This window comes from Corapipo altera, unplaced genomic scaffold (assembly GCF_003945725.1).
Source record: "Corapipo altera isolate COAL_440 unplaced genomic scaffold, ASM394572v1 76, whole genome shotgun sequence".
Classification (NCBI taxonomy): domain Eukaryota; kingdom Metazoa; phylum Chordata; class Aves; order Passeriformes; family Pipridae; genus Corapipo; species Corapipo altera.
This window is the reverse complement of record NW_020884964.1, coordinates 1,002,415-1,022,786: the sequence shown is the minus strand read 5'-3', so window position 1 is coordinate 1,022,786 and position 20,372 is coordinate 1,002,415. Positions and strand designations below refer to the sequence as shown.

The following is a 20,372-nucleotide window of genomic DNA, read 5'->3' as shown; positions in this document are numbered from 1 at the left end:
GAGCCGGCGCGGGCTGCTGGCGCTGGGGCTGTTCCAGGGCGAGTGGGTGCGGGTGGGCGCCGAGGGGGCGGCCCGCGAGCACCTGGCGGCGCTGCTGGCCCGACCGCCGCCATGGGAGTACCCGCGGGCCGCCCGCCGCTGCCCGGCCGACGGCGCCGCGCTGCTGGACCCCGCCCTGGCCTTCAACCTGGGCTGCGACCCCGCTGCTGCCGCCCACCTCCGCCTGCAGGTGAGCCGGGGCCGGGCACCCCGGGGAGCGGGCCGGCGGCAGCGGGGGCTCACGCTTCGGCCCGTCCCCTCTGCAGAGGTACGAAAGGACCGGCGCGGCGGATGGGAAGGGCAGCCGGTCTGTGCTTTCCGTGCCTCCTTTCGCCAAAGAGCTGCACCTAGAGATCATCTGCTCGCCGGCCTACTGCGCCCAGGGAGGCTACAGCCGCGTGCTCTACAGGCACTTCGAAATGCCCCGGTGAGCTCTGTGGGGTGGACACGTGTGTCTACTTGTCGGCATACTCATGAGATACACTCTTGCTGTGTGTTTTTGGCACCCAGATCTGACACACACTGATGATGTGCATCATCAGCATCCTCAGTGCAGGTGCTGTGTAGTTTTAGGATATCACCTTGAACTGTCTTCTAATGAGTGTGTTCCACTTGCATGCAACACCTCTTGTCCTGTCCTTCGGAAGTCGTCTTCAAGTATCCTCGTGATCTGCCATCCAGTCCAAGGGCTTGCAAGTGCTGCCCACAAACCTCCATTCTGGGCCATGTTTGTAATCTCGGTTCTCAGCTTTGAATGGAGTAGTCAGGAAGCTGGATATGTTGCCATCTTCTCTCCTGACACCTGCACACGAGTATCATCTGTTTGGCTGTCAGGGCTATCTGTTGGAATTATACCCAGCTGTTCCATGGATAAGGAGGATGTTTTGTCTGGATGAGACACTCTAAGGATGTTCATCTTCTATACCATTCCCAGAAGGCTCCCCTTAGTAGTCTGGGTGTGCCTGCTCTCATCCAGTGTATGCCAAATCTTTCAGTGGCTATTGATAGCTTTATTTACAGGCAAGGAGAGAGTAGGTATCAACTGGTACATTCTTTTCTGTAAAAACACGTGTGATACAGGACAGGGAAGACACACAACCAGAAGGATTTACTCTCTTTCACCAGTGAAACTCTGGGGTTTTTTGTAGGCTGGCCCAGGAGGGAGACATCCTGTGTGTTCCAACATTTGGAAATACTGAATTTATAGAAGCAAATGCAGACAAGTTCCTAAGGTAGGTGTCAACAAACTGTGGCTCTACTACATGGTACCAGAAGAGCAAAGATACTTTTCCACTATTGACTCTCTTGAGACAGTTTATTCCATTCTGATCTGTCCCTAGAGTTTAGTGTTTATCTGTCTCTTAATTTACAGAGAAGAGGGAAGTGTTTTTGTTGTATTATGGAGGGCTGCAGCTAAGAGGGAAGCCTCTGTTAGCTCACTCAAATAGTCATGAAGGGAAGAAAGGAGAAAAATAGGTAGAGAAACTGATGGGGATAAAGAGTGAAGAGGAAGGGGTGGCCTGAGGACAGTCAGTGCCACATAAAAGAAAGCTAAGTGGAAGCCGGGCAAACATCAAAATGTGAATATAAGCCCTTAGAGTTCACGTTAGAATAACTTTCTGTTTGCCACCAGTTCTGCCTTTCTTGGTTTTGCTTATATGGCTTTGAAATGGTTCTGTGCTAAATGGGAGAAGGTCACCTTTGCATCAGAGTAGAGGTGCTCGAAGTGACATTTGGCCGATGTTAATGTAAATGCTTCAGCTGTGTCCCTGAGGGAACTAGCACAGTTAACTGAGGCGTGCAGTGCAAGGAATTGCCTTGGACCCTTCATGCAGGATGTACCAGAGTCATGTAGCAATACTACTCAGTTCCAGTCCAGGGCAGGATGCTTGTAAGGCTGTCACGGTATTTGGATGAGTCCTAGACTGTGGCCTGCAGAGAAGACTTTCATAGCTGTAAGATTTTATACGCTGCAGATGAATCTGTGGAGTTGTGATGAAGAAAGTGATGGCAGAAAAGAGAATATCTTGAGCTCTTAGGTAGATGCAATAAGATTAGTACAGCTGTACTTGTGCACTGAAGCCACCAGCAGAAGCTGTATTTGTTGACAGTACTGTTGGTCTGTCTGGCCAGATCCAGTAGGATCCATAAGGTATCCTTGTGGGTTCTGTGAGAAGGGCAGAGTATCTCTGCTTACCTATTCTTTTCAACTGTCTTCTTCTTGACAACTGTACTGTTCTTGCCTTCAGGATCTTCACTCAGCAATTTAGACTGCTTGTTTTTTCCCTTAGGTGGCCAGAGCTTTATTTCAAAGTGAAGAAGATTTTAGGCATGGTGGAAGGCGAGCAGTCTGAGGGTTACCTGGTGGACACCCAGAACACTTCTCTTTATCTGGTAAGATGTTAGTAGAGAGCAGGGAGGGTGTACAGGAAATGAGGCGGCTGAGACTGCACTATGGATGATGAATGTACCTGGGGAGGCTTATGTCTCCTGCCATTGAAAAATGGCATTTCAGGACAGACTTTGTCGCTTGGTACCTGTCTTTACTTGGGTGATGTTCCACAGAGTGCTATTTTTCCTTTCTCACAGGTGGGTTCAACAAACAGCGCTGTCCCATCTGCCCCAGCCTATAGCAGCCATGAGTTTTGGAGCAGTTTGTCTCCTGCTGGACTTTCTGATGTTGTGAAGCAGCTCTGTGATGCTCTTCGTCCTCACCTAAACAGTCGGTGAGTTAGAATTTCTTCTAATGAGCCCTGGAAGAGGTGGGACTCTGTTCCCTGGCCACTGGGAAAACTCCCTGTCTGTTGCAGGGTAAGTGCTCTGAGCAGCAGCACCAGCGTTCTCCTCTCGGGGCCAAGCGGCAGCGGGAAACTTATGGCTGTCAGAGCTGTGTGTAGCTGCCTCAACCTCCACATCTTCAAGGTAATTCCTCCTGTGGCCAGTTGATGGCTGGATTTACAACATGCAGAGAGTTATGGAAATGTTCTTTAAGTCAGACATACCAACACCCTTGCTGCAGCCATGGCACGAGCCTACCCAGGAGCTGCTTTCATGTGTACACACAGACAAAAGGAGTCTGAGTATGCTGAGCTTTGCAGCTTGAGCATAAGCACAAAGAGATGTTTCCTCTGGAGTGTATCCTGCAGTGCTCCAGAATCAGTAATTTAGAGATTTTTTTTGTCCAGGGCATGCATTTGTACCTTTCTTCACTGACTGTTGCTGTTGTTGCTGTCAGGCTGATGTACTTTACAAGTACTGCCATATGCAGTTGTGTTTCAGCAGACTGATATCCTGTCATTTGACAGGGCATTGAGTTGAAACTGTACCCTAGCGGGTGGCAGGAACTAAAATATACTGAGATTGGAGAATTGGAGTTGAATTGGAGATGTGATGAGAGCAGGAATTGCAGTGGCATTGGGTGTTTGTTTTCAATTGTCCCTGCATAGATTGGGCGAAATGCACGTTGGAAAGTGAGGCACAGATGATGCTGAGATCTTTTTTATCTGGGTGGGAAGGCTAGAAAAAAAAAGCAGCCATTGGTAAAAGCAGCCCTTGGTTTCACTTCAGCATGTATGCCAGACCTGGTTCAAAATCTTTCAGCCTGTACATGAGCTGCCCTGTAACTGTGTTCACACTGACCACCCTCCCCCCACCCCTGCCAAGAGCAAAAAAGCCCCCAAATTTTCCATAGCAGTGCTTGGTTCTGAAAGGGGAATGACATCAAAATGAGGTTTCTTTAGAAAGAAAGAATCAGACAAGATAAGGAAATGTTGCCTCTGCTGTGGAGGTACATGAGGGACACTGTGCCACAACACGAGGCCACTGCACAGATTGTATTGAGAGGGCCATGAGAAAAATGAATGGAAGACAAAACAGATGAACAGCAGGGAAAGGGCAGTTGCTGAAAACAAGAAGCATTCTTCAAGGGGCACAAAGCTGTAGCTGGTTAGATTGAAGGATCAAATTAGCACACTCTGGGATGACTTCACTACTTGAGAAGAGTATATGTAGTTTTTGCAACAAGTTTTTGCTGCCTATTCTGTAAACCTTCAGAAAGTAACTTGACCAACACAGTCTACCTGGGTTTTGAAAATGCTCTTTGGGAAATTGAGGAGTGGAGAGATCTGAGTGCTGTTAAAGGTTGGGAGCAGGATGGGAGTATTTGGTGAGCCTTCACAATCAGAAGCAGAGCTCTGCAGGCATCTACACTGAGAGGTCAGAAGTGGCTTGGGAAAGGGGGTGAACAGTGATGTGATGGTTTGTTGGTAACTAAGTTATTAACAAGTTATTAAAGATAAGAGAAAAGGAAGATAGACTGTTCTTGTACTAGAGGAGAACTTTAATGAGACAAAGTGACTGAGCAGTGAAGTGGCAGGTAAAATTCCCTGTAATTGGTTTTATATAGAAAATTATATATTTCAAGTTGACTGTCAATATCAAGAATTTGGGTTTATGTCAATGGCTTAATGAAAACTTGTGCTCTCCTCTCCATATATGTCAAAAATCAGATCACATTTTAGGAAACAAACTTGAGAGTAGGTGCTGTTGCTGTGCAGATCCATGTCTTGCCACAGCTTGAGTATCATGCACAGTTCTGATGTCCCCATTCACAAAAGCATAAAACTGAACTGGAAAAATTCAGAGAAAGACACTGTGGAAGATCAGGGGTCTACACCAGTTTCTGTGTGGTGAAAAGCTGAATAAGCCCTTCAGCTTGAAAAATAAAGAATTTAGGGAGAGTTTGATAGAGGCTTCTACAAGATCTTTTTGAAAGAGGTTTTTTACAAGATCTTGAGCAGTCAGCAGAGAGTGGAAAGTTTTCACTTTTCTCTCTGCTAGCATGAGACCTGGGGCTGTCAGATGAAGTTAATGGGTACAGGCAAGCTAAAGGAGATAGTTCTTTGTATAGGTAAGAGTAATTGGAGGAGAAATCTACTGTTACAAAACCACATCTGGCTGGGAAAATCCCTTTTGAAGGGAATGGTAGGTGCCTGGAAGACTACTTAGGGGAGAGGATTATATGTGATCTTACTCCTAAGCAGCCCCATGTGGTGATGCTTGGAGACAAAATAGTGGGCTAAATGGACTCTTGGTCTGAACCAGTACGGCCCTTCCCATGTTCTTACAGCTGTGGCTGTACTGGGTAAGCTCCATGGCCAAAATGAAGTCTAGCACCTGTCTCTGTCCAGCACTGGAAGTTCTGGGAACCAAGACGTGTTAAAAATGGTATTTTCCTTCTGCACGCCTCTTTTGTTCACTCTGACAGTCTGGGGATATCTCACAAATGCTTTAATTTCCTTGAATCTGTAGAGTTATGTTTGCAAAAGTAAGAGGATTGGAAGTCACATGGTGACTTTTCTAGGAGAGTTTCTGAAATTATGTGGAAGAGGAGGACAGATGGAAAGAATAGAGCTGGAAGGTTGCTTTTTTTTGTGGAAGGAAATTGTAGGCTTGCTCCTTTTTTTTTTTTTGGTGGCTATTTTTCGAGTAAACTCATAGAAAACAAGCTAAGCACTTTGAATTTTTGGGTTTTCTTCTTCTATTTAGAAGTTAGGTCCCGTTGACATTACTCTTTTCCTGTTCTTTTCTATCCAAGTAAAGCTGTAACAGTTGGTCAGTGGAGGAGGTGGATACAACCTTGGCCTGCTGCTGTGCAGCTCATCTGGACATGATCCTGAGCTCTGACTTTTCTGCAGATGTGCCATAGCTCTTGGGATCCAGTACAAGATTGCAGAGATCTCATAGTACCTTCAGATCCATGTGTAGGATGTGTTTGGGAGCACTCTGTCACTGCCCTGTCCTGTCAGATGGCCTCAGGTTCTAGTGGGATGTGTGTGCAAGGCAACAACTCTGGTTTTGGCCTTGTGTGCTGCTTTTAAAGACTAATACACTTACTATTGAAGCTAGAGGTATTTGCTGTCCATTTTATTCTCCTATCCCAGCTTTTACATTCTCCCCTCCCCTTCTCACTGACTGCAATGCTCATGCTACCATTCTGCCTGCTCTTCCCTTTCTCTGACTGTTCGATCTGCTGTCCTACCAGGACACAGTAATTCTTCCCCACTCTAATCTCTACCACTTGTTGATCAACAGTTTTTTGTCCTTTCTCTCTGCCTTTCTGTACTTGCATAGAGATACTGCTGCCATATGGCCTGCCACGACCCTAACTCCTGGGTTTTTTCTATAGTATGTGGAGCACAGGAGTTCCTCTGCTCTATGTCCCTGTCCTTACCTTTATGTCTGCTCTTGAGCTATTCTCCCTGCTCCAAGCATCCTTTTTGGGGATGTGGCTCAGGGAATCCCAGAGATGGTTTGGCTCTCCCTGCACAACCTTGCAGCACCAGGAGGCAGCACTGCCTGTTTCCAGCAGTGTTCAGGCTGCTGTTCAAGGCTCACCAGTCACCTCTCCATTTGCATGACTTTATGAAGTGTTTGCTTTGTAAACAGTGTCTGGGCTTCCAGCCACCTATAACTTCCCCCCGACACATACCCTCACCTTCTACCTTCCTCTTGCACTTTGAGCCTGTGCATCACATGTTGAACAGTTTCCTGAGTCTCTTTCTCTACTCTTTGCACTGTTCCTCCAAGACACCTGTCTTCCACAGCTCTCCCATCCCTTCCAGCTAAGGTTGCTGAGCCGTGACATCCACCATATTGATTTCTCTGATCCCTTTGCCTCACCTTTTTCAGATAAGACTCTCCTGTCCACCCCACCTCTTGCAGAGAAGCAAGAAACAGCCATTTATCCATGCCAGAGAGTCCTGAATGTGTCTATTTTCAATATGACCTGAATGTCTCTCTGGGAAATATCCACTTAGATCTCCTTTGACCTGTGAATTGCCCATGGAAGGCTTTGTGGCAGTGAACATTGTCCTTGGTCCTCCAGCTGTCCATGTTGCAACTTCTGCAGGCTGTGTTGTGTGGTCTCTCTCCCAGGTTGATTGCGTTAGTTTGTGCAGTGATACCAGTGCAGCCACAGAAGAGAAAGTACAGATGGCCTTCACCCAGGCCCAGCAGTACCATCCGTGTGTGCTCCTGCTGAAAGACATCGAAGTGCTTGGCAGAGACCGAGATGGGCTGAGGGAGGATGCCAGGGTCATTGCTACTCTGAGGCAGCTGCTCCTGGACAGAGACCCAGCACTGAGGTATGGACCCTGCATGTTTGCTGTGGGCATCTGAGGTAGTTGTTTACTTCTGCCATTCCTAGGGCAGCAGTCAGTGTTACCTCAAGGTAACTGATTGCTAACGTATCCCATTTTATTTTTAATCCAGTGGAGTCTTTCCCAGACTCGTTTTGTTTACTTCAGAAGTCCCTTGTTTTTCCAGCTTAATGGCAGAGGCAGTCAGGAAGCTTTGTTGTCTGAAGCTGGTTCCTGAGTTGTTCAGATGAGCAAACCAGGCGTGTTTGCTGTGAGACATGCCAAGGGTATCAGGGACCCCAGAAGGGAGCTGGATTCCAGGAGAATCTTGAGGCTGATGACAAGTAGCAGGGTGGCAGACATCAAGTGAAAATATAAGATGTCACTTGAAGGGCCTTAACTTGGAGACAGAGCTCACAAAGCAGTTCGAGGGCAAGCTGGAAGAGAGTGGCTGCAAGACACTTCAGCCAGTATGTGTGTATTTCTTGGAAAAAGGCCTAGCCATTGGACAGTGAGTTGGCATACGTGATGGCAGTGTAACAGGGAAGCTTCCACAGAGCTGAGACCATACACTGTCCCCCTTTTCTCAACAGCCATCCTGTCCTGGTGATTGGCACAACCTGCAAGCCCCAGGATGTTCCTACAGACTTGCAGAGTGCTTTCCTTCACGAGGTGAAAATTGAAGCCCCTTCAGAAGAGCAGAGGAGGTTGATGCTGAGCATGCTGACTGCTAGTCTGTCTCTGGGCAAAGAAGTGAGCCTATCCAAGCTGGCCCGTAGGACTGCCGTGAGTGAAACCACAGCAGCATGTGGAGATGGGCAGGCTGGGAGTGCTGGGCCCATCTCCCACACCTGGCCTTGGAGAAAGGGGCTAATTCCCACAGCCCAGTCAACTTTTTCAGTGGTTAATCCTGGTCCTCAGACATCAGCTTTAAGTGCAGATTTCTAGAGCCTAAGGGCTCCACACCATTTGCAGGGGTGCTGTCTGATGTTCAGCTCGGCTACAAGACAGAGCTAATAGAAAAAAAAAGAAGCTAGAGCCTTTAACCAGGGTACAGAGGTTCAAAGAACATCTCTGCAAAGAATTTTTCCCCATACACCTTTTATGGCCTAGATGGAGCTGTGGTTCAGCAGTGGCTGAACTGATGGTCTTTGTTTCTGCATTCACAGGGCTTTGTGCTGGGAGATTTCTGTGCCTTGTTGTCCCACAGCAGCCGAGCTGCTTGTACCCGCATCCAAGCCTTGAGGTAGCACAGACAAGAGGGAGGAGGTGGGGGAGGGCAGGGGCTGCAACCAGCCCGAAAATGCCAGGAGTGGGGCAGAGCCTGAGTCCTTCCCTTTTCTTTCCCCAGTTTTCCAGGCGGACTGAGTGAAGAAGTGGAGAGAGATTTTTGCACTGCTGGGTTCCCAGTGCTTGAGGAGGATTTTAGTGTTGCGCTGGACCAGCTGCATGACACCCATTCACAGGCAGTGGGAGCCCCAAAGGTAGGATGCTGGGGGCACAGGAAGTGGGTTGGTTCTGCAGAAGCTGTTGGCTCAAGGTGGCTGTGTGCTGGTATGTTGCTTCCTGCTGTGTCCTTCCATGTATTCCCCCAGCTTTGAATGGGAAACAGTCCCCTCTGGGCTTTCCCCCACTAGTGCTTTTGGCTCTTGGCTTTGAATTTGGCAGGGAAGGCCTTGCCATACTAATTGCAGACCACTCAGTTGGCTGGTGCCGTAGGGGTTCTAGCTGTGCAGCTCAGCCTTGCAAGAGGCAAAGGCAGCTGCAGGCCGGCTGCCTTGCTGAGGTCTCCCCAGTCACCTGGCCTCTGGGAACTGAGAGGCTGTGGCACAGGCTGGTGAGAGAGTTTTTCCACATGTGAAAAGCCTTAGGCTTGATCCCTGGCCTTGGATGTTGCTTGGACTGGCATGGGCTTTTCTGACAGCCAAGCAGTTTGAAGAGTTTGGGAGTTCTTCAGGTAAAGCGACACGGAGAATCTGAGAAAACCAGCAGAGTCAGCTTTCTCAGGAGGGGTGTGATCCACTTCTGGCAGCTTGGCACCCAGAGAAACAGCATTTGGGGTGTCAGTTTTTGCTGGGTAATGTGGTATTAGGACCAAGAAAAGTGATCAGAACCTCTTTTCCACACCCATGAGTACAAACAACTGAGCTCTGCACAGGACAGGAAACCTTGGCCTTGGAGCAATTATTGTGACATCTTCCCCAACTGCCCACTTGCAGTCTGCCCTAACAAGAAAACACCTTCCTGATGTCATTGTCCAGGAGCTACTCCAGCATAAATTTACTAGAAACTGAAGTGAGCTCTGATTAGACATGTTTGCCAAGTTCACTGTGAGGCAAATAACCATAATTCACACAGCAGTGAGCTGTGTGAATGGGAGCTAATTTTGTTTGTATTTTACATTCCTTTATCGATTTCTTAATAATTGGTTGCATTTCAGAAAGCCCATTATCAGACCTGGATACTCTCAACATACATTGCCTTCAGTTCCCTGCTTGCATTTCCTGATTATTCACATATTTGTTTGCAGTTAAAGCTTGAGCCTTCTAGAGGACACTAATTCCAAACCTCCAGTTGCTAGCAGTGTCTGCAACATGTCCTAGACTTACAGCATGCTCCCTTGAAAACAACCTTGCTCCAGTTTTCCAGCTCCTGTGCTGATGTCTGTAGAGCTCTTTCTAGCGAGGCAGTATAAGAAAGAATGCAGAGGAGGGGGCAGCTCTTCCATTCATTGGCACTGCAGAAGGAGTGCCTGTGACCTTTTGCTTTAAAAGGTTTCTTTTCTGGAAATCTTTGTTTTGTTTAACCTGATTTTCCTGGTGGATTTGTTGGACAGCTAGAGAAATAGCATGAGATAACATAATCTCAAGTAGCAAAGGATGGAGATCCAAACTGGCTGAGGGGGAAAGAATTTTGCCCTAGCCTATTTTTAAACTCCCCATTTGCGCTGGCAGCTGTTCCCCACCCAGCCAGCAGCTGGCAGGAGGTGTTCTGGGGCTTTGCTTTCTCTGCATGTTCCCAGGAGAGCTGCTCTGCCTCTCAGGAGGATGTGTCATGCAGACTGTGGCATTCCAGCTATTTCTAAAGCCATGAGCAGAGCAGCAATATCCTCCAGGATTGTTTTGCTCAGCACAAAATAACCAAAGTGGCATGGCTTACCCGTCTCAGGTTTGCTGTCTTTCTTCTGTTTGCCATGACCCTTGCGTGTCTGCAGCTGACCCTATCCCTATCTATTTCTTGTCAGCATACATGGACTTTGCTCTTGCATCTCCCCTTTCCAAAGCAGCGAGTGTTCTGTACACTGTCCTACAGGATGCCTGTCTCTCACATCCTCATTTACATCACAGAGGTCCTGGCAGCCCAGATTCTGCCGCTCTGGAAGGTGTGAAGCCCTTGCACAGTCTCATTACCTTGGTGGGCAAGATGCCCTGAACACAAGTAGCTCATAATTGCTAGGTCCAGGTTTCTTTTTTTTTTTTTAATTTTTTGTTTTTTCTTGATTTTTACCTTCCCTCATGCATCATAAGGGCTGTCTGCAGCAGGACTGTCCCCCACAAAGCTGCAGGCAACCCTGCTGGATACTTTCCCTAGGGTATTTTTGCTGACAGATGATATGAGGTGTGATTGGAGATGAGGTGCACACTGTGAGTGCAGCTGGGCATGTGTGCAGTTTGTTTTCCTTATTGCAAAGCTCGGAAGTGGAGAAATGTGGATACTGGATACTGGAGCAAGAGCTGCCCAGGCATGCTCGGGGCTCAGGAAGAGGTGCTGACAAGGATTCTCCCTCTCTTGGCAGATCCCCTCGGTGTCCTGGCAGGATGTTGGTGGGCTACAAGAGGTGAAGAAGGAGATACTGGACACTATCCAGTTGCCTTTGGAGCACCCAGAGCTGCTGTCGCTGGGTCTGTGCCGCTCTGGTCTGCTGCTGTATGGGCCTCCAGGGACAGGGAAGACCTTGCTGGCAAAAGCTGTGGCAACAACATGCACCATGACATTCCTTAGGTGAAGAGCGAGGGGGGTCACACAATAGGACTGACTTTTCCTGGCAGGGGATGGGCATCCTCTAACTGGCTCCCTCTTCTCTCTGCCCCACAGCGTGAAAGGGCCAGAGCTCATCAACATGTATGTCGGGCAAAGCGAAGAGAATGTGCGCAATGGTAAGGATATGCATTCTGCTTCTGCATGTGGGAAGACTGGGCTTTTCTGTAGTGCTGAAGGGAAGGACATAGTGCTTAAACCCCTTTTCTCAACTCCCACCCACAGCTCTCAGCAAGGGCATGTACCCAACTGTCTCCTACACCCGGTCCATTCCCTGCCTCGCTGCTGTTTGCTCTCCTGCTCTCTGCTCCTGTTGCTCTTGTCCCTGGTGTTCCCAACAGGACAGAAGCCTCTCAGAGACACAGCTGAGCCTCGGGGCCCATCCTTCTGGATGCTGCCTGTCCCCGCTCTACTGAGCCACTCAGGCAGAAGCAGTTGGTGGTGGTGATAGAGTGGGCATCAGGTTTCCATCCACAACTCTTCCCTGCTGGGAGAGTAGCAGGTCCTGTTGCTGTTGACTGCTCCTCCAGGTCTTTTTCACCTTTTGTGCTGTCTCCTTCCAGTGTTTGCCAGAGCCAGGGCAGCTGCTCCCTGTATTATCTTCTTTGATGAACTGGATTCCCTGGCCCCAAGTCGTGGGCGAAGCGGAGATTCAGGGGGTGTCATGGATAGGTAAGTGAGCATCACGTGTCCTTGGGAGAGCAGCATACCTGTCTCAGCTGCGGGGGATGCATAAGATTGCTCTGCAAGGCAGAGTCCATCCCACCTCTCTTTCTCTACTTTTTCCCCTCCCAGCTCCCTTAAGGGAGCACGGCCTGTTTCCTCTCTCTGAACATTAGTACTGCTGTTTGCATTGCTTTAGGTTCCCAATTGCCCAATCTTGTTGTGCAAACATTTGGTTAAGACAGTCTCCTCCATCTGCTTTTGTGGCTGCCAAGTGCTCCCTTTGGTCTCTCCAGGGTCATCCTTCACACCCCTGCTGTGCTCTCCTCCTATTAACTCCTGTTTCAGTGCAGTGGGAAACCTTTCAGCTACTTCTGGTAGAAGCAAAGTATATACAGCTTAGAGATAGCCAGAAATAGGGTTATTTCCCCCAAGCCTCTTCTGGTGAGCTGGTAGTCCCCATCCAGTCTTTCTCTTTGTCCGTGGGGGGTTCTGCAGAATTTTCCAGTGACATCATGTGCTCCTGGCATCCAGCTTCACACACAAATATGACCAGCTCTGGAATGGACTGGGTGTGGTGCTCATTGATCCCAGAACCTGGTGGAGATATCCCTGTGCCAGGAGGCCTTTGTAGCACTGGAATACCGTGTTTGCCAGACCAGTTTAAGCCCCGTGGCTGCAGAACTAGATCTGCAACATGTGGTGTTCACTGACCTGAGGATTGGAAGTGTTCAAAGCCAGGTTGGATGGGGCCCTGAGCAACCTGGTCTAGTGCAAGGTGTCCCTGCCCGTGGTGGGGGGATTGGAACTAGTTGATCTTTAGGGTCCCTTCCAACCCAAGCCATTCAGTGATTCAGTGACTGTTTGGCAGCATGGCTGGCCTGCCAGCCTGTCCCTGGCATGGACTGCTGGGCAGCTGGACTTGCTAGGCAGTACCACATTGCAAGGACAGCTAGAACTGGCCAGCACATATGAGTGGGAAACTTTAGCCACAACCATACAAGCCTGTCTGTGTTTGGTCTGTGTTGCCAATGCTATTAGATAGCAAGTATAAGCTTGTGTGGCCATACTGAAAGGGTTCAGAGCTGAGCACAGACCTGAAGGACTGTCTGGGTACCAGGGGTTTGGACTCACTACGCAATGAACCCACATGCTTGCTGTCAGAGAATTCTGGATAGCTTTGTCAGGGCTCTTTAGGGAGGAGAAATAGAAGCTGAAGTCCAAGAAATGGACCTGCCAGTGGACTCGCTTCTTCCTCTTTGCCTTGGTGGCTGAGGGAGACAGTGGGTGACTTGCCAAGGCCTAGTTGTGAGCATCCTGTCTTGCTCCCTGCAGAGTTGTCTCACAGCTCCTGGCAGAGCTTGATGGCCTTCACTCCACCAGAGATGTGTTTGTCATTGGAGCCACGAACAGGCCTGACCTCCTGGACCCAGCTCTGCTCCGGCCAGGCAGGTATGTCACATCCTACCCAGCCTTGCTCCAGGGTAGTTTCCCAGAGCTCTTCAGGCAGGGATGAGCTGGATGGACTGTGTCCCCACCATGCTCCTTCTCCAGAGATTGTTCCTAAAGGTCCCTGGCCCTGGCTTATGAGGGAGATAGGAAGCCAAGAGGAGGTCAGTGCCTGTGGCTGTAGCAGCAGCACAAGATACCACAGCCTGTTCTCCCCACCACTCTGGTTTACTGCCCTAACAGCACAGCAGGGCAATAAGGGACCTGCTGTGACACCAGACTGGTGGAGGAATTGGTCCCCTTGGCCTGTTCTGCAGAATCGCCCCCCAGGTGGTCTTCAAGCCTGTGTCTTGCCAATCTTGGGGCAGAACTGTGTATCAGCTGTTGTTGGACCCTACGAGGTTCCTGTCAGCCCATTTCTCCAGCCTGCCCGTCCTTCTGGAGAGCAGCCCTGCTCTCCAGCATGTTGACTGCTTCTCCCCAGGCTTTGTATCATCCATGAACTTGGCAGCAAAAGGACTGTCTTGGGGCCACCCTTCAGTTGCTGGTGCACTGGGCTGAACACAAGGCAGGTTTGCCTTGGCCTGTTTTTGATTGTCCTCTCTTGTCTGACAGGTTTGACAAGCTGGTCTATGTGGGCATAAACGAAGACCGGGAGTTGCAGCTGCAGGTGCTGAGTGCCATCACCAGGAAGTGAGTGACCCTGTGCTCTCCCAGCAGGCTTCTACAACCCTCCAATGGGTCACAGCCTTCCTGGGGTTGATGCTTAGTGTTCTCCAGCTTGGCTTCATGTCAGAGCCCTGGGCAGCATTTGCGGTCACTGACCCACAGCCAGCAGGTAGGGGAAGAGAATAGAGGAACTTCCAGAAGCAGAATTAGGACTGGTTTTCCTACAAGATGGGAGCAGCTCAGCCTGGCTATCCAAGTGGAGTGGTTAGTAGAGTTTTCCAGCCACTGTGCCCATATGCTCTTCTTGAGGAGTTCAGCCAAATCTGAACAGTGCCATGAGACTGCAGTACAGCTGCGTGGCAGGAAGCTCCCATTTGCATCCTGCAAGAATTCCCCTGCTGTTTGCAGATCCAAGGGTGAAGGCAGCTCCATTCATCACACTGCCTCTCTTCTGTGATGCTCAGGGGCATTCAGCATGTGCTCCATGTGTCTTTCCAATCTCTGATTGTGTGGGATCTTGTTGAGCAGCAGGGTTTGCCTGCTTCCTCAGCTGCTCTGAGCTCTTGAGAGCTTTTCTTAAGGGAGAAGAGGCAAGCCCTGCATTTAAGTGCAGAGGAACCACCCACCACAGCTTGATGAGTGGCTGTGACTCTGCCTCTGCAGGGACTCTGTCATGGATAGCTGTGATTGCTGCTGCCTCTGACAATAAGTTAGTAGGAGAGGCAAGAGCGTGGGCTGGTGGTGAGCAGCTTGTCACACCATGTGTCTTGGCAGCTGTGCCCACTATCAGTGTGCTGGTCATGCTGAAGGAGGCTCGCTGTCTGCAGCATGGCTCTGATGGGATGGTTTGGTGTTACAGTGGTTTGTACTGTCTGTAATTAAACATGTTCTTACGCAGCCCTGGCTGTAGGCTGTTCCCAGGCATGCAGAGCACTTAATTTATCTAAGTGAGAAGTCAAGCACCAAGTGCATAAACAGATGGTGTTCTAGAGAGTTCATCCTGCACCATGGCTCCAAGACTGCTAACAGCAGTCACAAGTACCCACAACCAGAGAGGCCCAGACAAATTTTGGGTGCCTCATCCTTGGAAGTGTTCAAGGCCGGGATGGATGGGGCTGGTAGCAACCTCATTTAGTGGAAGGTGTCTCTGCCCACGACGGGGGGGTTGGAACCAGATGATATTTAAGGTCCCTTCCAACCCAGACAGACCAGGCTGTGCTGTGATGCTGTGATTCAAAGTTGCCTTTGGTTCTGCAGAGAAGACCTTGATGCAGGGAAATTTCTGAGAGGTGACTATGTTGAAAAAAACCAATAAACTTTTATTTTTTTTTAAGCATGCAGAGCACAGTCCAGAAGCAGCTAAACATGAGTACTCTGATTTTTCCTGCCCAGTCACACTGGCTGTCACAGCTTTCCTGGTCTGTTTTTTATGTGGCTTTTACACCTGCATTTTTCTCTCTTGGCAGGTTTAAACTGGATCCCTCTGTGAATCTCACCACCATCCTAGAAAAATGCCCAGCTCAGCTGACAGGAGCAGACATCTATGCGCTGTGCTCAGACGCCATGATGTGCGCTGTCAAACGCAAGGTGGAATGGATTGAGGAAGGTAGGAGCCCTGCCCTTACTTGTTCCACGTGTTGGAGCAGCCCAGCACAGGGGCAGAGCGGAGAGTCACCACTGCTGTGTGAGGGCTGTGTGAGAAGACCCTCGTCAGCTTTGGAACCACAATGCTGGACTCTGGGTTACTGGCTGGCAGGCAGTTTCTACAGATGTGGTTATCACCTCCAGTGGTTGGCCTCAGGGGGAAGGAGTGAGACAGGTTTTCATTGCAGTCTCTGGTGGCTGGAGAGTGGGGCTGTTGGATCTTGCCAGCCACCCCTGCATTTGTCTCTCAGCCCTTTCCTGTTCTTTCTCTCATGCAGGGCTGGATACCGAGAGCTCTGCTCTGATCCTGACCATGGAAGACTTTCTGCAGGCTGCTACGAGGTTGCAGCCATCAGTCTCTGAGCAGGAGCTGCTCAGGTACAGACTCATCCAGCAGAAGTTTGCAGCCTGCTAATGCTCAGCAAAGCTGGGACTAGAGGAGTGATGAGAACAGGCCCAAAAAGACACCCACATGCTCTTCTCTGATGCCTCCTGGGCCCCCTTCTTTCGGGCTTGGGTGGAAATAGTGGCTGTGCAGTTTCCTGAGCCAAAGCCTGATAGAAATGCTGCACTGCTCAGCCAGGAGGGTGGTGGGTCCCTCACATCTGGTGCAGCGCATGGTGGCTGCTGGGAGCATGGATGACTTCCTCCTGGGGAGGAAGCTGAATCCCACGGTTGTGGGCAATTGTAGGAGTGTCTCCATGGGTGACAAGGCATTGGTAGGGGAGCAAGACACAAACTGCATCCAGTTGGTCAGCAAAGCGCAGGGCTGGAGGCAGCTGCTTGTTGGGGTGTCAGCCCCTCCCCAGTGAGGGGTGCTGGCTGGAGGGCAGCAGCACACTGCTGCTCCAGCTGGCCTGGACTTACTGTAGTCTCTGAATAAAATACAGAGGTTTTAGCACTAGGTATTCACTGCCTGACCTCAAGTTGTTGCTTGCTGATGGTGGCTGTAGGCTTGGAAAGGTCCCTGAAAGCCCCTGAGTGGGCTGGATGTTACACTGTCCTGCAGATAGAGTGGGGAGCACATCTGCGAGCTGGACTGGGACCACTCTCATTTCACTAGAATGGCTGGAGCTCATGGTAGATGAGGAGAGTTTCAGGGAATGGGGCTTGCTTTGCTAGGAGCTGAGCTCCGTCTGCAGAGGGAGCCCAGTGCTTCCTGGAGGTGCTGGCTGACAGGACATGAGGCAAGGGGGGCAAGTGGCAGCAAAGAAATTCCCAGTGGATAAGAGGAAAACTTGTCACAGAGCAAGGGAGGGCTTCAGCCTTGGAAATAGTCAAACCTTGGCTGGAGCAGGCTGGAGCTGCCCCGTCTGCACTAACTTGTGCTGAGCACCAGTTGGCCCAGACCCCCCGCAAGTCCTGTCTCACCTCCCTCTGCAGCCTCACAGCAGCTGATGGCAGCAGTGTGTATGCCTGGCTTCCCAGCCTTTACCAAGGGTGCCAAAAAAATGGCACTTGAGCTGCTTGTGGCCACCAGCTGGCCAGCAGCTGCCACCGCCTGGTCCCTGCAGCTGCTGGTGCAGCCCCGGGGCAGCCTCACGCCCAGCCAGGGGCCCATGTGTGCCCCAGCCCAAGGGGTTGCTGGTGCCGGGCTTTGCCCCGCTGCTGTCGGCACTGAGCCTGCTGGCAGCTGGATCCCTGGGCCAAGGGGTGTGGCTGTGAAGGCCTGCTCCCCACTGAGCTCCTCCACAAAGGACTGGCTCCCTAGCAGCTTGTGGCATTCCACGTGTGAAGCTGCAGCTGGTGCATGCCTGGAGCCCTGTTGCTCCAGCTCTGGCAGCTTAACGTGTTTGGGCAGAGCTGTCCCTGACCGCACTGCACTGTGCTACTGGATCTGAGCACCACATCTTCCCCAGGGTGAAAAGGAAGGAGCTGCAGCCACAGCAAAAGCACTGGTGGAGGCTCTAATGTGGGAGCCCCAGTGTGGGGGGGTGGTGGTTACCCCCAGGATGGGGCTGAGGGGTGTCAAGCAAAGAAGTCAGCAACTGGTTGAGAGGTGCAGGGGAGAAAACAGGTTGCAGCACACTCCTGTGAGCAGTTCTGCAGTGGGCACAGCAGGGATGTGTAACCACCTGGGAGCCAGCTCACCCTTGTCTCCACTTCAAGAGGACCCCCCAAACCCCACACCACAGGCATGGCTGGCACCTGCAGCTGGGGGCTTGGAGGTGAAACTGTACCTGCACCCACCCCATGCTTCCCCCAGGCTGTGGCTGTCCCCCTTGCCCCATACCCTGCCCGTACAGGGACACACGGACCATGATCTCCAGTAGCTCTCACAAGTGTTCTTAATTAAGGAGCAGCATCTCCCAGGCAGCTCTCAGCAATGTCCCCACCCCCTGCTTGTCCCCAGAGCTGCTCGCAGCTCTCAGCCACCACAGTCCCATCTCCATGGCCCCCTCAGCCTGTCTTCTTCACGACGTGGATGAAGTAGCAGGGCACATGAGCCTGTCCCGGCGTGTAGGGCTGGAAGTCGCCCAGGACACTGTGCTGGCACTTCCCTTGGAAGGCACCTTTCAGCAGAGCTGTGAAGGCCTCCAGCCGGTGTGGGTAGTATGAGAGCCGAAACTTGCTGCAAGGAGGCAATGCTGGTGAGGCCCGGGGACAGTGGGGCACAGTGCCAGCCACCCCCCATGCGGAGCCACCTCTGCAGCCCCTCTCACCTCAGCTCCGGGTCTGCCCCCGCCTCGGTGGGGGGGACCTGCACCGTGTAGTCCAGGGTCACCATGTGTGCCTTGTTGTTTACCAGCAGCACTGAGGTGGTGATGTCCTTGGTCAAGTCACTCTGGGAGACCACAGGAGGACTCAGTGGCCCCCAGCCTGAGCACAGTCCTGCTGCCTGCCCAACCCAGGGCCATGGGGCTGGGGCAGAGGGGATTGGGATGGGGCAGGGTCTGCCAGCCACCCACCTTGTAGTAGATGTTCTTGCCAGGCGGTGCACAGCCCGTGGCCAGGATGTGATCATAGTTGCGGTGGTCAATGACCAGGACACCTCCGGGCCGCACCATGCTGGCAATGTTCCTCAGGGCCAGCTTGTGGTCACTCTGGTCCCCTGGGGAGGAAATGGTGGTGTCTCCAGGCACTGGCTGTACCCCAAGGCACAGCCCATAAGGCCCCATCTTACCCATGTAGACACACACATATACCCCTTCCCCTACCATCTCCCCCCCAGTCTCAGGTTGGAGAACCCACAGCCCCACCCATGGCATCAGCTCAGGCACATTCTCAGCCTCACATGGGGAACCCACCACCCCACTTGTGGCAAAGTCTGGGTGTGCCTCCAGCCTTGCCAGAGCTGTGACATAAATGCACACACCTCCTCCACCGCCACCATGGAACTCAATGAGCCCACTCATGTCACGAACTGGGGCACGTTCTCAGCCTCCCTGGAGATGCACCATGACACAGCAGCTCCACTGTGTGTTATCCCCTGTCCCGCCAATGGCAGGAGTTAGGGCACATTCTCAGCCTGCAGGAGACGGTGTGCACACGTGCACAGGTACTCCCCCTCCCCTCCCTCCAACTCACCTTTGAAGTCAGGCAGGTGTGCAAAGGAGTTGCCGAGGCAGATGACTGCATCAAATCCATCCCCTGGTTTCTCCAGGTCCTTCTCCAGTGTGAGCCAGTTGGCCTCCTCAATGACTGCAGCACAGGGAAATGGATGAGGGAAGGGACATGCAACAGCCTCCCCTGCCTGCAAGACCCCATCCCAGCACCCCCTAGCCCTTCCCTGGCCCCTGCAGGTGCTGGATCTAGTCTGTGGCCAGCAGCCAGGCAGGCAAGAACCATGGCTTGGGTTTGCCGAGCAGCTGGCACCAGCAGGTCCCTGCCTGACCCTGCAACAAGGCCACCCGTCCAGCAGCAACCCCAGACAAGGGCCCTGAGCACTGCGAGGGGCCAGAGACACTACACGAGAGGGGCACAGGGCAGAATTCCGTGCGCCGGGGTGGGATGTCAGTGTCCCCACGCCTCTCCCGGTCCCCACAGTCCCCGCACCCCATCGGTCGAAGGGCTCCTCTTTGCGCCGCTCCCAGCGCTCCTTCAGCGCGTACTTGAGCATCTTGTCGCTGGCGTCGACGCTGGTCACCTGGAAGCCCTCCTCGAGCAGCATGATGGAGTCCACCCTGGGGACACGGCTGTCAGCAGGACCGAGCTGAGGGGGCGGGGAGGGCTTCAAGGGACGGGGACACTGGGGATGGCCGAGAGCACCGAGGCCCCGGGTAGCCCCGGGCAGCGGGGAGGGACACCCGGCAGGGCAGGCGGGCGCGGGGCGCGGTGCCTCACCCAGTGCCGCAGGCCACGTCGAGGACGGAGCGGCAGCGGTGCTGGCGGAGCAGCGCCAGGAGCCAGCTGCGGTACTCGGCCGTGCGACTCCGCGTGTCCCCGATGTACAGCTGCCACACGCGGGCCGCCTGCCCGTCTGCGTACTGGTCCGGCAGCCCCTCCGCCGCCACCCCCAGCGACCGCGTCCGGTACACGCTGTCCACCATCCCGCCGACGCCGACACCGACACGCACCCGGACACCGACGCGACCCTCGCGGCCCCGCTGCGCCGCGAGACCCCGCCCCCGCCCGCCCGCCAATCGCCGCCGTGTCCGCCCCCGCCCGCCCGCCAATCGCCGCCGTGTCCGCCCCCGCCCGCCCACCCGCCAATCGCCGTTCCGACCGCGCCCCTCCCGAAACCACGCCCCCGCCGCAGCCCCGCCAATCCCCGCCCCCGGCCCTGCCAAT

General features: G+C 52.3%; 2 protein-coding genes across 2 annotated transcripts in view; one reads left to right on the top strand and one right to left on the bottom strand.

Annotated features, from left to right (window-relative positions):
• Window positions 1-16,549, top strand: part of PEX6 (peroxisomal biogenesis factor 6) — a gene marked incomplete at its 5' end in the record, with an annotated part of 34,682 nt that extends 18,133 nt beyond the window's left edge. The window contains 17 exons of the mRNA XM_027664615.1: window positions 4-229; window positions 306-466; window positions 1,188-1,271; window positions 2,331-2,433; window positions 2,629-2,765; window positions 2,850-2,961; window positions 6,976-7,184; window positions 7,772-7,964; window positions 8,348-8,424; window positions 8,530-8,662; window positions 10,975-11,180; window positions 11,274-11,335; window positions 11,780-11,888; window positions 13,215-13,331; window positions 13,944-14,021; window positions 15,464-15,603; window positions 15,920-16,549. Of these exons, the coding sequence (XP_027520416.1) occupies window positions 4-229; window positions 306-466; window positions 1,188-1,271; window positions 2,331-2,433; window positions 2,629-2,765; window positions 2,850-2,961; window positions 6,976-7,184; window positions 7,772-7,964; window positions 8,348-8,424; window positions 8,530-8,662; window positions 10,975-11,180; window positions 11,274-11,335; window positions 11,780-11,888; window positions 13,215-13,331; window positions 13,944-14,021; window positions 15,464-15,603; window positions 15,920-16,056 (2,284 nt within the window). The remainder of the gene's footprint in view (window positions 1-3; window positions 230-305; window positions 467-1,187; window positions 1,272-2,330; window positions 2,434-2,628; window positions 2,766-2,849; window positions 2,962-6,975; window positions 7,185-7,771; window positions 7,965-8,347; window positions 8,425-8,529; window positions 8,663-10,974; window positions 11,181-11,273; window positions 11,336-11,779; window positions 11,889-13,214; window positions 13,332-13,943; window positions 14,022-15,463; window positions 15,604-15,919) is intronic.
• Window positions 16,550-17,906: 1,357 nt separating this feature from the next.
• Window positions 17,907-20,242, bottom strand: GNMT (glycine N-methyltransferase). Its single transcript, XM_027664632.1, has 6 exons — window positions 19,926-20,242; window positions 19,638-19,765; window positions 19,170-19,283; window positions 18,551-18,693; window positions 18,305-18,426; window positions 17,907-18,213 (listed from the first exon to the last, which is right to left on the bottom strand). Exons 1-6 carry the CDS (start codon window positions 20,129-20,131, stop codon window positions 18,042-18,044), a joined length of 885 nt encoding a protein of 294 aa, XP_027520433.1. The 5' UTR covers window positions 20,132-20,242; the 3' UTR covers window positions 17,907-18,041.
• Window positions 20,243-20,372: the final 130 nt, after the last annotated feature.

Coding starts and splice junctions, on each gene's coding strand:
- GNMT (XM_027664632.1), bottom strand. CDS start 20,131: ATGGTGGACAGCGTGTACCGGACGCGGTCGCTGGGGGTGGCGGCGGAG. Junction 19,766..19,925: donor GACGTGGCCTGCGGCACTGG/GTGAGGCACCGC, acceptor CCGTGTCCCCAG/GGTGGACTCCATCATGCTGC. Junction 19,284..19,637: donor GGAGCCCTTCGACCGATGGG/GTGCGGGGACTG, acceptor CCTGTGCTGCAG/TCATTGAGGAGGCCAACTGG.